The 16,691-nt window shown below is 37.4% G+C and overlaps 1 protein-coding gene across 1 annotated transcript in view; it reads right to left on the reverse strand.

The window, feature by feature from the left end:
• Positions 1-1,690: 1,690 nt before the first annotated feature.
• Positions 1,691-16,691, reverse strand: part of MBTPS2 (membrane bound transcription factor peptidase, site 2) — a 41,370-nt gene continuing 26,369 nt past the window's right edge. Inside the window, exons 9-11 of the mRNA XM_080614469.1 lie at positions 15,096-15,291; positions 9,144-9,219; positions 1,691-7,818 (exon numbers count right to left, since the gene is read on the reverse strand). Of these exons, the coding sequence (XP_080470595.1) occupies positions 7,596-7,818; positions 9,144-9,219; positions 15,096-15,291 (495 nt within the window). The 3' untranslated portion in view covers positions 1,691-7,595. The remainder of the gene's footprint in view (positions 7,819-9,143; positions 9,220-15,095; positions 15,292-16,691) is intronic.

Genomic DNA, 16,691 nt, shown 5'->3' on the forward strand with positions numbered 1-16,691 from the left:
CAGGACTGTTAGAAGTGGCAGTAACATAGTATTCAGCCACTACTGTATCTGCAAAGAACTAAAAAGAGGTAGCTTTAATCAGGAATGTAGAGAATAAGATACACAATTGGTTAAAACATCCAGTTCTATTTCAACAACACTGGAGCCTTAAACATCAAAGTAAACCCCAGACCCACATCTGTCTGAGTGACTGCTGCTTAGACCTCATGAATGTTGTGGATTCTCCCAGCTTACCTTAAAATCAAACCTTAAATTGTGTTTCGTTGGGTAGTTCACATCAAAAGCTCATAAAAATCTGAAATATTTAAGTGAGTTTAATGCATCTACTAAAGATGTTGAGCTTTTTTCTTTCTTTTCAGCTTCCCGATTCAAACTGGTATGATCAGAGGAAGAATTATATTAAGCCTTCTTTATAAAGTTACCAGCAGTAAGATTCATAGATATAGTATTTCTCTTCAGATCTTACCCTGAAATTAGTGATTAAGGCAACATCCCTCAAAATGCCATTAAGACATCCCTGATTTTAGTCTAGACTACGGAACATACTTAATTGGAATAAGGGATAACATTTTCAAAATTAACTGAAAAGCCTCAGGACCCTCCTAGAAGCTGTAATGCTTCATTAAAAACAAGAACCAAAACCAAACCCCAAACTGTTGTCTCTGCCTTTAACATAAGTAAGAAGGGAAAAAAGGAAAAAAAAAGTGCCATCTCACGCAAGTATTCAGAAAATTGCATCTCTGGGAAATGCTACCAATGTGTCCGATCTGTCCGTTGTGCCTTTTTCTCATGGTAATCTTTTATCTGGGAACAAAGCCATGCTTGCTGAAACAGCTCTGCTTGTATAAAATAACAGCTTGTTCAATAAGCCACAAAGGACAATTTAGTTCTCAGCACAAATAACCTGGCTGACTCTAGATGAGCCTCCTCAAGGAACAGAGCAATAAAGCTTTATTCTCAAATGAAGCTAAGCAACCTGGTTACACCATGCTAACACTCTCACAGGTAGCATCTGGATACCAAAGTAAACTCATACAGAATATGTGTATATAGTTACAATATGTGCCTAGCTCTGGGCTGGCCTGCGTATACAAATCAAAGGTTGTTATACATAACATCACCTTAATGTCATTCCAAGATCTGCCTAAGTTCTTCACACAGGGCTGGCCTTAACACCCAGAGAGGTGGTTCCACTTATCTTGACTATGGTATCCCATGTCAAATATTCCACTACAAACCAAGCTAACTTAAGTCCATAGCTCTGTAAGAGAAGAATTACATAGGAACTAAGACCAGAGAAAGGCATTTGCTCCTCTAAAAAAGGCATTGTGTACCTCAGTCACATTTAAACAAACAGCCCTTAAACAAACTTACTCCAGAATAGTGCATAGGTGTCTGTCTGGATGTACTTCTATTGTAACTCAAACTATTACTGTGATAAACTGGTAAATAAGGGAAAGTAAAGTGATAGTTATTACTAATTTGAGGGGGTAGTCAGATACTGAAAAGGATAATGGTACCTTGGGGTATCTTGTCAGTACCCAGACAGAAAATGAATTACATATGAAGAGTATAAGAATATTTGAGAGAATATAGTAATTGCCACAAATAAGAAATTATGTCACCCTTACCTTATTTTTAAAAACAGATTCAAGAACATTAACAATCAAACAATGAATTTATTTGCAGAACACATTTATCACACATAGAAAACAATACTTATTGTTTGGTTGATTAAATAGAGAAAAAAAACCAAAACAAAACCACAATACATTATTCAAAGTGTTCCATATATTCGTTAGCTGACATTTTCAAAATGAAGCTTTCTATTTTTTGTCTTTTTTTTTTTCTTTAAAAAAACCCCAAAACCCCACAATCATGAACAATGCATAGTGGGAACAAAGGGTCTAGAAATCTAACATTCCACAGCTGTGAGTCAGTGAGAAAAATAGAGGAAAAAAACCCCACAGTGAATTTCAAAACAATACGTATTCCACTGACAGGCTTCAGATAAGATCATCTGACCATATGAAATATAAAAGCAAAGTTATGTAGGGAAAAGAGGAATTTAAAATATTAACAAACAACTTGGGAAGGAAGAAACTAGATTATTTTTCTAGTGATGGCTTAGAAATAGCATCCAAACTTTCAAACTAATATCAAATGAAGGTCAATTACACTATGGTGCTGTAAGAAACAACATGAACATGTAGAGGTGGGAAATACCAAAGTCCATTTTGCTAAATAAGCTACAAGTACCCATACCACTTATTCAGCATGTATTTATGAGTGGAATGACAAAGTGTTAAAAAAAACAAAAGTTTGACCACCAGTCACTGAATGATTCAGTGAAGGGCTGGAAAACATATCTGCACGCTCTGAAATGTTAATTACAAGTTCTTTTCACATTTCATGCCAATGTAGATGGAATGAATGGAACTGCAGTGTCATATCCTGCTCTTTGTTCCTGTCCTTTCACGCTAGGTCAGCAATGTGAAGGCTTCATAAAGCTGCCATAAACAGGTTCTTCGCTGCCCTTAGTCACTGCCATCTGCTCTTCTCATGATCGTAGTGGATGAGTCCAAGGAACAAGAGTCACAGAGCTGCTGTTTTCTGGCAATCCCTAGTACAATGCTTCCATATGCTGCATTAGTACAAGATATGTATTGCAGATAACTCTGCCACATTAAATAACTAATCTATAGGTACTGTTCAGAATCAAGAGAGTATAAAATAATTGCTAATGCTGGATCTTATCCGAGTTAGATTCAGCTTCCTTACTCACAAGGTTACAAGAACAAAGCTGAGGCAAGACTGGTTGTAGAAACTGGTCTGAATGCAGGTGTACAGAATATATAAATAACTATTTCTAGAGTTTAATTTACATCTTTTTAAAGCAACTGAATACAGATGATGCTACAAAAACCTTTATAACCCTTCTTCATCTGCCATAAATGATATCCAGATACAAATTAAGATCTTACAGAGAGAAGACACAGAATTTATTTAGAAAAATATTTGCTACAGGTTATCCTTCGCTGTTGTGTAAATTTATACGAAACTATTGGGAGAACTTGAATTGTTGATATTCTAAACTGAACAAAAATATACCCTTATTTTAAGAAAGCTGAAACACCCTGATTTCCATGGGGACATCTGTCCTGAAAACATTACTTTTCAGTACACTTGTAACTAGTCTCACTCATCCCAGCTATCATTCAGAACAGCACAGGCAGCAGCATTTAGAGAGTGATGGATTCTAAGGTTGACCTCTTTCAGTTGCCCTGGAAAATCTGTTTATTATACTTGTAGCTGAGGCCTCACAGAAAGCAAGAAACATATTTTAAACACCAGCTGAACAAAACTCATGCAGCTGTGGTTACATTATGTCCATCACTTAATAAATAAGTTAGAGCAGTTATGGGAGAAAAACATAGATGCCATTTTAAAATCCAAAGAAAGCCATGGAATTTATAGAGAGAAGGAAAAGAAAAACAAAACCCTACACTGCACGTTATAGAGGACTGCTGTTAAGTTATGCCTGAAAAAAGCAGCAATACAGACTGTGGTTGTGTACATATCTATTATATGCATGTGTGCATGTGTACACACATATACACAAACACAGAATCATCATTGCTGAAAAAATGACTCAACAGTTTTCTGTTTCATTCGAGATAAAAAGGATAATAAATTAACAGATTTTCCACCATGGCTCATAAATTTGGGCTGATGAATCTGCAAGTTCATCTGTACCTTTTCTAGCAAAGTCTCTTCATTTCACTTGTACAGAAGCGAGATGGTTTTTATTTCCTAAGTTATCAAAGAGTGTGCAACATCCCGCATGCTAAGAATTTTGCCATTTTCATCTCATATCATGCATTATCAAAACATGCTGCAGAAGTCCTTGCTGATATAAAAAAAATCATAAAAACCCAAGTCAGAACAATGACTGCTTATAATCATGAAATTCTTCTGGCAATTTTCAAGTAAAAGCTACATATAACAGTTCCCAATGTTAGACATTATTTTTTCCATCTGATACAGATTTAAAATGCATAGTATATACATAAATAGTAGTATCCATCCAATCTTTAAGAATGTTCTGTTTTATACTCAGTCAATATGCCCTATAATTATATTGATGGATTTTGTATTAAAGAATACAGAATCTTTCTGAAGGGCTAATTAGAATGAGATGTGGAAAGATTTCATTTTAATGAAAGGCTTCCTTTCATTTTTTACAAAAACATAAATAGAAGAAACATTGCAAATACTGCAAAGTAAAAATCCAACACAAAAAAACCATTGTGTCCTCCTGTGTTCTCTCTTGCTAAACAAACAGGAACCCAGCAAAACTTCTCCCAGTAGCTGTATGTATGGTATGTGCTTATCAGACTGTAATTCATATGTTAGGCTTATAGGAGAATGAAATGCATCCACTGAACAACTGTTTCTTCAGAGTGGTCCAACTTTACTATTACCTTTGCCCAGAGGTAACCTAAAGTGTGCTGGGTCACCATTCACACCCAGTTTGTTTAAAGTCTTGATTCAAAGCACCTGTACGTATGTAAATCAACCCTTATTTAGTAGAACTCCAGCACACGGAGAAATGGACTCAGGAATTATTTTTAAACACTTCTAGTACTCTCTCTCACACATAAGATAACCAGGGTCATTACAGTGTATTAGTGTGTTTTGCTAAAACCATGACCGATGTCTTCTCTACCCTGTTTGATGACGCAGTGAAAAAACAGACTGAAGTTCTACTTAGTAGAACTGTGGCTTTCAGTGATTGTGTAAATTAAAATGGACTGGATTTAGTTCCCTTTGATAAAACATCATGTTTTCGTAGTACATTAAATAACCAGGAACAACCTGCCAGCCTCATTGTAGCAGATGTAACTTCTATGCGTTAATTCAGAAACTTTGTTTTTTAAATCCCTTGCCTGCATCTCCAGGTGGGGTTCTATGCCAAAGAATTCTCCTAAGCAGTTGTAGTCATCATGAATAAAGAGATAAAGTATCAAATTTGAAATGTTTTCCACAGAATATTTTCAAAATCACCATAGATGCATTTGTCGTTGTTTTAGATAATAAGAAAACACTGATACATAAATAGTAGCCGTTTTGAAAAGTAAATACCCTGTCTTACTAAATTGCATTAAAACTCCTAAGTGCAAATTAATTTTGTGCACTGTAGACTGGACAAGACACTGAGATAGAGAAAAGTGGCACAGAGCCACGATAAAAAAAGAGCTCAGGTTAGTAAACAGCCACTTAGGTGAGCGAGCAGGCTTCTGGAACATAGCCTCAGAGCCAGGTGCTCCTATTCCTCCTGTCCATAGAGAGATGGAAGAGTGGCCCATCAGAACTGCTATCCTGAAACCCCTATATGTTTCTAGGAGTGATGATGAGCTAAACTTTCAGGGTGTCTCTGAAAGAAAGAGAAGCCCGCTGGCAGTTTCTGATAGTTTGTGTTTCCTTTCTTGCATTTTGTGTGACTTCTAACAGTCCCCAAAGGGACCAACTCATGCTGGATTGGCTGGAGAATTTACTCTAACCGGGATTAGTGCCAACATGCCTGGGTTGAAATGACTGAAAAATGAGAGGCATGGGCCTGCCACCTCACAGAGGTGAACGGTGAACTTCAAGAGGACCACTCAGCCTGTGACAGCACTGGACACGTAAGTAAAGTAACACAACAAACAAACTTGCTCTCTCACTACTGCTTGCATCATCTTGAAAAAAGAATACATCTTCAGTGTGAAGGCTACTGTGCAAAAATACAATAGCACATCAGCAGGCAAATGCAAACATCATAGTTACGAATCCATGCTGTAGCACCAGTAACTGGGCTCAGCCCCACTTTTAAAATTATCCAAGCTTTTATCTCTGGTGGCAAGAGCATCTATATAAGCTGGTCATGAATGCTTCAGTACTCCCTGCAGGCCAGTATTCATGAGCTTAGTTTCCACTTCAGTTCCTGATGGAAAGGCCATTTCTGTAAAGAACTCTGAGCTGCAGTGGCTTCTATAAGGAGCACAGTACAAGGCAGAAGTTGCAAGGTATTTTTCAAAATTTTCCTATTTCAAATATTTAGGCTCCCACACTAAGGTTTTTTTGCCCTTTTTTTTTTTTTAATATCTGAGTATATTGAGGCAAGCTCTGATTGCACCTGATTTATATAAACAAGACAATATATCACAGGAGGACACAACAGTCAATATATAATTCTATTGGGTATAAAATATTTCAGACTTTAGAGCTTCAAAGTATGCCAGACACTTCAGTCAGCAAAATACTGACTATTCTACCACTGTTCATTTAAGAAGAAGGATGTGGTCTGTATTCATTTCAAAAACAGAGCCAAACGTTTAAATAGTTCAATTCACAATCACATTCTTCCTCTAAAAAACTGTGGTCCAAGACCAGCTTCACCTAGACATCTTTGTTAGCTATCTTTGAACAGAATGAATCCTAACAAAGTAAAACAACCCTTTGAAGGACAGAAAACCATCAGTGAGTTACTGTACATATTACATGCATAGCATCAGGAGACAGACACCATAAAAACAACAGGTTCCACTTTTAACCGTAAACAGGTATAGTTTAATAATAACAATATTGTTTTTCTGAGTAAACAACACAAACATTATTTATCACTTAGGAATAACTTTGCACAGAATACTTCAGCACTCAGAAACTAAATTCTGGTTATTTTGTAGCTATTGCTGACAAATATTGCCTTTAAAAAGTCTTCAGCTCCATATGATATTATATAACTGAATTTGTAAGAAACAGTCACGTGGGCTTTGTTATCCTCCCCCATGCTTCATTCTTAACAGACACTGACACTTCTCATCTATATCCTGAGGACAACATGCTTCCAGTCATTTTGGCCAGCTGAAAAGGAAAGACACTAACCCATATAGCCTTTCTCTCCTCATTACCACATGGTAAGCAACTCCTGAGCTTTTCACCATTTTGAGATCAGACTTTAGGTCTTCTCAGAGTCCAGTTTGGTAAAATACCAGATAGAAAAAAACCAAAACAAGACACTCAAGACTATGCTGACTGAGAAGTAATCAGAGCTCACACTGATTTTCTGACAATTATTCAACTTGTAAAGTAAAACCTAAGTGGTTTTTAATCCCACTTTACAAATGTTTGAGGCCAAATAATTCCCTCACTTTGAGATCTGAATTAATTCTTGGGCGTTTTCCTGTGAATCTTTACAATGCAATCTCTCTAAAGAGATTTATCAGTATTATTCCCAGGCCGAAAGTCAAAACCACAGTGCTGCACCAGCTACTAAGAAGGAGAAAAACTGATTGCTGCTGCTGAACCCAGGACAAATTAGCACAGTGCTTAAAAAGGTATATAAAAAAGGTTCATACTTCTTTCTATTAGATTTCCCATGACCACAGACACAAGATTATATAATTTTAAATTAAAACAGCAGCCACCACTCAATGTTCTTTCAGTGTCATTTTAAGGGAATTATTTCAATCTCAGCACTGAACAAGTTTTAAAAGGCAATGGATTCATTATTTCTGTGTACTTTGAGAACTGATGGAAATGTATCCAAAGTTCTATCGCGCTGTCACCATCCAAAGTCCCAGTGCAACATTGGCAGCCAAAAGTGCACTACCAGCAAGCAAAATTAAAAAGCCAACAAGCTCTCTGTTTTGTTTCTCTACAATCAGGGAGCTCAGAGTGGCTTCCAGGAATGAATTTAATATCCACTGACCATCCAAAGCAAAGCAGGGTACAGCGTTGATAACTGCCAGTGCTCCAGACAATGAAATGAGGCACCTGTTTGATATTAGTTAAGGTTCACAAATAATTTTCATTAAAACGTAAAAAAAAAAAAAAATCCCACCAACAACCCCCCATATTTTATATTTCTAATATGCAGAAACATCTCAGAGTTATATTTCTTAGCTGCCATTTTGTTTCACAGAAATTATGAGTTTTACCCCATAATACACCCAGCTCAGAGAATTGCCTTTATAGATTCATTTCTTTCTAAGCACTAGGTCTGGATACTTAAAACACCTTGCAGTCTTTACGACTCAGATGAAAGCAGGAGACAGCAAAGCCACACTTAACGTTGCTCATCTTCCTCCCTTGTTTTGTGTGGTTTTGGAGGAAGGTTATAGCTCTGACACCACGCCTGAAGTAAGAAGGTATTCTAGACCTATGACCTAAGTATGAAATAATGATTAGAAATATTTTCCAAAACACTCCCTCGCTGGAGTAAGTAAATGTCTAGAATATAATTGGAAATCTGGCCTCTCTCTCCTACTTACCTGTTAGCCAGAAAAGTTGAGTGGATTTCTGTACGTGCATGTGCATGTGACAGTAAGGCAAAGGTAGAATATTTCTATTATTGGTAAAAGCTTGCTAACTGTAATACTCACCTCCATTCTATTACACCCAGACAAGAAGACGTAAGACTCAGCAAGCAGCTGGGTCAGCATGAACCTTGGTGTGTTTCCAGAAAAGGGGAGCATGTGTAGCATCTTAACTCCAGTTTTATGGACTACATTGAACTACACTGTTTAATTGTTCTGCAGCCACTCATAAACATTTCCATTTCTAAGGCTAAGGGTTCTTAGATTACCCATATTCAAGCCTACTGATCTTTATGCATATATATATCATCTTGTTCATTAATAAACACGTTTTAACTGAATTATGATCCTGATTTTTTTCTTTTCTGTTGAATAAAACAAAACCAAAATAATTATACACTGTTATTTAGTTCAGTATAATGACTCAAAAAAATTATAAAAATCCAACATACCAAAGCTAGCAATAACATTTCATTTATCCTGCTGTAAATTCAGGCTTACTTTGACTTTCTTGTCAGAGCTGTAAAGACTCACCCTCAAGAAAAGAGTCAAACAAAGTACTGACCAAAAATATCCTACTGAGCACAAGAAAGTGAAACATTTCATTTTGAGCTTGGCACACAGACAATAATCAATGCAGAGAAGGGATAAAGATGTCAAAACTCTACAGAAATGTTTCAGACATCCTGTCTAAAATGATATCCAACTGAACTTTTGCCAGTTCACCAAATTCTAAACAGTGCTCTTCTTGCCTCAGAAGAACAAACATACTTCAAAGGATACTTGCAAAATGTCTCTATCACCACAGGCAGATCGATGCTTAGAAAGTTTTGTCGTGGTACAAAACTGCTGAGACTTACTGAAATGGAAATATAAAGATACACAAAACATGAACAGTCATTCCAGGATTATAAATTATGAATTTTAGATTATAATTTTGCAGAAAAATCAGATCTGAAATGACATTTCTTCAAGGATGAATAACCAACCTAAGTATGGTTTTCCTTTGTTTTAGCTGTTAAGAGTGCAGCCACTAAATATTTCTTAAACATGGTCACTATCATAGTAAAGTCACTCCGCAAAACACAACTAGCATGATTTCAGTGAAAGTAGGTCTAAGATATGCATTTTCAGAGGCAACTGGACATCTGCAGTCATAAAGACCACATTGTGTAATTCAAGTCCTTTTCAAAGAAAAACATATAAAGATTATAGCTACCAGACTTTTTCCAACATATGCAGTCCACATGTATACATTCATACTGTGGGTGCACACATGTATTTTCTCAGAAGGCCAGAAAATTTACCTGCAATACCTGCAGAAGCCCCCTTGACTTGAGGCTGAGCTCATGGTGTAGAAGAGTGGGGGCAGATAGGGTGCAGAATTCTGCAGTCACTCTCAGAAAGTGACAGCTAGGACAGCATGTGGCTTCCCCATCCCTGGCAGTGTTCAAGGCCAGGTTGGATGGAGCTTGGAGCAACCTGGCCTAGTGAAAGGTGTCCCTGCCCATGGCAAGGGGGTTGGAACTGGATGATCTTTAAGGTCCCTTCCAACCCAAACCATTCTATGGTTGTATGATGCACAGCTGCACTACACAACACCAATTAGCCAGCACGTAAGTTGCTTCTTTTCCTGTCTTCAGATGAGTGACCGTGACTCCAAGATGGAACTTAGTATTAAAAAGCTGTGAGACAGGACTCAGCATCTTTCATATAAATAGTAACTGGAAAATTGCAGTGTCAAGCACCACATGACCTTGAAACACTTCTTCAGTACTGTAACTTCTTTGAAGCTTCAGCTGACTGTATGTCATAGAATCATAGAATAGTTAGGGTTGGAAAGGACCTTAAGATCATCTAGTTGCAACTCCCCTGCCATGTCAAACGTTTAAGAGAGACTCCTCAAAGAAAACTGAGGTAGCTTGAGGCCTCCCGGAGTGCACTCTCTTAGTACGGGGATGCTCCATCTGGGTTGTCTTATAAAAAAGTCTTGACACAGTCTTTCAACTTAAACAGCAGTCTCTGTTTGCCAGCCTCAGGGACCATTTGAAAGCCTTAGTTCTGTGACAGCTGTAAGAAAGACATCTTTCCTTCTAGAAGGCTCCACTCATAATATAGCAGAGTCTTATCCCCAAAAGGAAGAGGTATCGGTAAATTAAGGCAGAATTATAAAATCACCTTAAGGATGAGCTTGCACGGTATCAACAATAGTCACTCTGTCCCTAAAGAAAAGCTTTGGATGCGAATTGAGACCAGGCGCAATGGCCTGAATTTTCCCTAACAGCCTGGGGAAAAGTTTTAGGAAAAGAAATACCGTCTCTACAGATATATATGAAAGGGAGAGTTCAAATCCCCACTCAATACAAACATCCCTTGAAAAAGGAACAATTTAATCCACTCCTTGAGAAATTCTAAACCCATGGGCTAAGAGAATACTGGGAAACTCAAAGCACTAGTAACATACCAAAAGTGCTCTTAAGTATACCTTAGCTAAGAGCGAGAACCAGATTTCTTCAGGTTCAAAAAACAATTCAAGGACATTGGAACAAAGATGAGGGGAAAGTAGTTCCAAAGGTGTTACTGGCACAGAACTGGTCCATTCAGTCAAATAAACACATTTTCTTCTGATAATAAAGCCCCTTGTGATGAGTTCAACCAGCAAGCACACCATAGGATGGAGAGATTTGGATAGCAAGGAGTCTCAAAAAAAGAATGGTGGTGTGGCAACAAGCAGAGAACCTTCCAACACCAAACTTGCCATAGCTATGCCAAGACAACTTGAAAATCATGTTCCCTCATTCACCTTAGCTTAAGAAAGACCTTTGATTTAAGGGAACTGAGACAAAATAAGTCTGGACTACTAAGTGAAGAACATAATAGACAGAAATCCTGGACACCATCCAGTTCAGGAAGTCAGAGGCATCCAAGTCAAGTGACATCCAAAGAAAACAACTCATCAAGCTGAAGGCTGGTATCAGAACATCTGATCAGACTTCTTGTTCAAGAGCCAAAATAGCAAAATGGCTGAGGCAGCAACTGTATTCAAAGGCTTCAAAAGACAGTATACTGTAATTTCAAAGCTTGACTGCCTATTGACAAACACCTAATGGCCACTAACAAGTTACCATCCTGAACCTGAATGGACTGAGATTCCTACACGGAGAATGGATCACGCATCTCCTTCCCTTTTTGTTGTCACTGACAGCTGCTAGACATGGATCTAAACTCCAAACCTTGCTGCCGAAGCAATACCCAAAACACAAAAAACTCGTCAGGAAGATACTGGACTGAGCTCTAGACATTGTAATATGAGGCAATGAATGAATTTAGTTGCTGTAATGGATCAAACCTAATGGCAGCACGCAAATCTGCCCTTCAACAAATAACGCAAGAATTACAGAAATTATGTTCTCCAGCCTTGTCTTCAAAAGACACTACTGGGAAGAGGTGAACAGCAATGAGGCTGGGTGAAACAAAATGGTCTTTGCTTTCCCACTCCAATTAAGCAATTCTTTGACCTGGAATTAACATTTCTTTTGTTGGCTAATACTAGATAGTATTCACAAATATTGAGAAGAATGCACAAGGGACACAACTTTAATTAGAAGTGATTTGGAGACCAGGTTGATCAAAGAGCTTTTCAAAACTTCTTCATGGGGTAAGAGCATGGATGCTATGGAGGAGAGGGACAGTATGGCATGACATTATTTCTATGTGGTCTCCAGAACATGCAATCCTTTAAATATAGGTTGAAAGCAAAGCAGGATCATCTTCAGCAATAAGGGAAAACAAGCATGGAAATACTGAGAAACCACACTGTAGCAGACAGAGCCTCCTCCATCAGGGTTAAGGCTGCTGTTGACCAAATAACATCCCCAAAGCTAAGAAGTGGGTTTTTTTGTTTTAGAAGATTTGGATACAACAGAAGTAGAAGACTTGTCCAGTTTGGGGAAATTATCTTCTAAGTAAGTTCCATCTTCTTTTCATGAAGGAAATGCAGGTTTTGATCCTTGATGGGCAACGCAGATACAGGAACACTCAGGGATATGATCTTCCCTCAAACAGTGTAATTCCAAATGCAAATGTTAGTCACCATATTCTTCCTAACCAACAAGGTCCAGAGAAGGATGCCATGATTTTGCAACAGCAGAAATTACATGAAGGAATAAAACCCCTCACAAAATAAAGAAGAAACACTGCAGAGTTGCATGGCAATAATGACAGGGCTCTCCATTTCGATCTTACATGTCACCTGTCCAACATAGGGAAAACCTCTAGAACATAACTGGCCTGCAGTAAAAGTCTAAAAGTTTTGAGTAATTCCACATGAATTAAACCTACAGTATGAGTTTACATTTGATTACATTGGTACTTTTTACAGAGAGAAGGCTATTAGACTGGATTAATTAATGTGTCCATCCTAAACAACATGTATTCCTAATCATTCCTTCTGTTTTAGTTTTGGCCAAATCTCCAGCAGTGTAAGTTCATTTAGGATTATGATTCTTAACAGGATTGGTTTTTTTGTTTTTGTTTTTTTTGGTTGGTTGGTTGGTTGATTGGTTTTGTGGTTGTGTTTTGTTTTGTTTTTTTGAAATCCTGTGTCTGGAAGCTAGTTTCAAATGAAAAAATATGAAATAATTACTTCTTCTCCATATAGCAGGACTATCATGACAACAGTAGAAATCTAAGTAGAAAATAATACATGCAATAATCTTAGTGACATTTCTACAGAAAGTAAAATCATAGTACACACTAGTGCAACTCCCATATTAGGCTGTGTGTTAAATGTAGCACCACTCTAAAAAGGTAATGTTTCCTGCAGGTAGAAAGATCACACTAAAGCATAAAACATTTCACTAAAACATATTCCTGTTTCCAAACTCACATAGTAAAGGAAGAAATTATTTTCCTTTCACCAAAATGCATTCACTGTTTCAAAAATCACACACACAATAGAGGAAGAAATTATTTTCCTTTCCTAACTGTAATAAATATGGTTACCACATTCTGATCAGTCATATTTGGGGGAAAAAGAAAAAAAAACAAAAAAAACACCAAACCTGACGGTCCAAAGCAATGTTGTACAGTGCAAAGTTAAGTCTGAAATATTTAGAAGCTGTTTCATTGGAATACATGGGACTTTATGACAATACAGTAGACTACCTGCTGCCCAAGCCAGGATCCTATAATTTTAGCTCTGTTTTTTTTTTCTAAGACAAACACAGTGCATAGGTTGCATTCGCAGCAAAGTTCTCAATGAAGTCAAGCTTCTAGCTTTGAAATTAACACATCTAATGTGCAATTCCCAGGGTACAGTAAATCATTTTAGAATCATATTCCTGTAAACATACTGCAAATTGCATTTTCACACAGTAACTTCTTAAAGTAAAACTACCTCTTTAGATCAAATAACATTTTTTTCTGACTTCTGAAAGACTTACAGGTTCAACTGTTTCGCAGAATTACTGTTCAACAGGAAACACTGACTAAAACTCCATCACTCCAACATATTGGAAAAGAGAACAATATCAATTGTTCCAGAGCACCTAGAGCTTGTATTGTTAGAGACCAAAGAAGGGAACTTGTAACAATTATCAAACTCTACTCTTAAAATTTGTTGCTGCATTTGGAATAGATGCCATCAAATACAGAACTGTGTATTAATGATACACAGGTGAACAAAATTTGCCTCCTAAATGGCAAGAGGGCAGAAATAACAAGTGAAGAGATCATATTTTGGGCTTAAAAATATGACCAGCACAGAAAGATGACTGACAGATTAACTGAACATATGTTTATGCAATAATGCTAATGGATTTACACTACCAGATTTCATTACTGTTTCAAAAGCACTTTTGTACTTAAGTCAGAAAAATACCATGCCTTGTTAAGGAGGTACTTCAAGATGTCTGAAGCAAAATCTCCCCCTGCGAGGTATAGCCGTCTGTGAGGAACGGACAGGTTCCTCACAGGAAGGGACAACAGTTTAATGCTTCACGCTTTTTTAAGCCCATCTGAAGCTAATTTTCAACATGCCACTCAAGCTTCTAAGTAGGGATGTTGATGTGTTTGTTCTTTCTTTCCATGCTTGCTCCAACAGCAGAATTACTTTTTACTCTACCTGGCTCAAGAATATAAGCTCGCCTAAAGGAGAGCCATAGTCCATTTCAAAGTCAGTCAGAAACTAAACTGTTACATGTTGCTTAATTCAGAGTACTCAAAAAAATAATCAGGAAAAAACTATGTTGTGACTGTACTTGCGGCTTGGTAGTCATGGGAATCTGTCACAGACACTTGGGATATTAGGTGTGATGTAAGCAGCCATGCTAATATTCCAGGCAAAGTCTTAAGAGTAAGATGCCCTAGAGATTTTACAGTATCATTCTGAGAAGTTTATGTGTTAGGAAAATGCAGGTGACTGGTTCCCATGACTAACCTGAGTTAGATCTGTTACAGAAATAGCCCTTTCATATTCTTCTGAAAAATAAAAACAACCCTAAACAAACCAACCATCTCACATATGGTTTCTATTACCTTTGTAACTCATTGCACTGTGCATATTTCATTTTAGGTGTGAGCAGTCCACGTCTCTCCACTGGCTGTGACAAGAAATGGATTCTGCATTACATAAGTTAACTGACAAGTGCTCCAAAACCTTGTACAAGCAGCCAGGCAAAGTAAACCACACTATAAATCTTTTTTTGTTGAACCGTTTTAATAAATAATACCAACCTGTATACTGAAGATGCATGGGGTGTCCTACATACAGCATGTCAATATGGGGTGGATGTTTTACCCTGATTAGCCTTGTTTGGTTCTCTAAAGAAGGAGTCACACAAAAACTAGGAACAAAGTCTTTCTGGCAGTCCATGTTGGTTCGACAAACTTTGCTGGCTTCAATAACTTTTCGTGCTGGCAGACAGGCATACTGCAAAGGGCATTTAAAAAGGTTATAAAATGTAAAGGTATTTTCCAACAGATCAAAATAAAAGGTATCACATATTCCTTTTTAAAGCAAAGGAAGTGCTTCACTGATATACTACCAGCCCATGAAGAGCTGAAATCTTATTTTTTGGGGGTTTTGTCAAATCCTTCAGAACCTCTACCTGACACATACTCAACCTGTCATTCCATTTTTGGTGGAATGTGAAAAAGAGGCTGTGCACATGTACCAGAATAAAAGCTGTTTTTAAAAATGTACACACATGCACAACAGAAAAATCAAGGCATCTAAACATAAGTCAGTGATTTTTAATGAACAGAGCCTGCATCAACATACTAGTGACTAACTGTTCAAAAAGTTTCAGTCTTCATAGATTTAAAAACTTATTTGGCTGAACAAAACCTTATGTTCAGCAAACAAACCTACCAGCTGTGGGGTAGCTAGGGAACCATTCTCAACTGTTTCACTCTGCAGGCTGAAAGACCAGATCTTTCTTGCTCCCCACAGGCCAAAAGAGAGTACAGCAGAAAGGAACAGGAAATTGGTTTCCTCCCTCATGTCTCTTGTAAAAGCTCAGTGACAGTTTTCCTTTTGTTCTTAAACACAAGCAAGGAAAGTTCTTCATCTACTGTTTGCCTCAGGAAAAAAAAAAAAACAAAAAAAGGATTTTTTTCCTTCTTAGCCCGATAGTTACACTCCCCATAGATGCATGAGTGTCAGACACTCTCCATTAACTTTAATACAAGCTCTGCCTATTCTAATTAGGGGAAGAGGGCATACTTTCAAATACTGCTGTATAGCACTGCAAAGACTGTTTAAAATGATTGTTCAAAACCCCACAGCCTGTCTAAGGACACTTGGAAGTCATAGGCTTCTGGATGCTTTTATTTCTTTTCTGTTCCTAAGAAGCAGTCATGAGCTTAAGAATGTCAAAACTCAGTGAGGCAGTGATTTATCAAACCTTGCTGAACTCCAGGATGTTACCAGCCACGGATATATTTCAAATGAACTGCTGCTCTAGGCTCAATTCTTAGTGACTAAATACAACAAACCCACCCTGGAGTTGGAAGTTTACCATCATAGAAACTGTAAACATAGCAGACTTAGGAACTGACTTATTTCCCTTTCTTTAGGTATTTATCACAAGTCTTCAGAACAATGATGAACTGGTATGTGTAGAAAAGTTTACACAGTTGATACTTGTGCTTTTTCTTGTAAAGAGAACTGTTAGAAAGATTCCATTACTGTCAATCTGGATCATGTATTTTAACAAACTTTTCTGTATCTTTAACAGAGTAAGTCAAAATCCTGCTGACAAACTTTATGGGGTCCCACAAGTTACAAGAAAATCAACGTGGTGAAAAAGGAATCAAATAGAGGCTCTG

The sequence above is a fragment of the Psittacula echo genome (genome assembly GCF_963264785.1).
Source record: "Psittacula echo genome assembly, chromosome: 3".
NCBI classification, from domain to species: Eukaryota; Metazoa; Chordata; class Aves; order Psittaciformes; family Psittacidae; genus Psittacula; species Psittacula echo.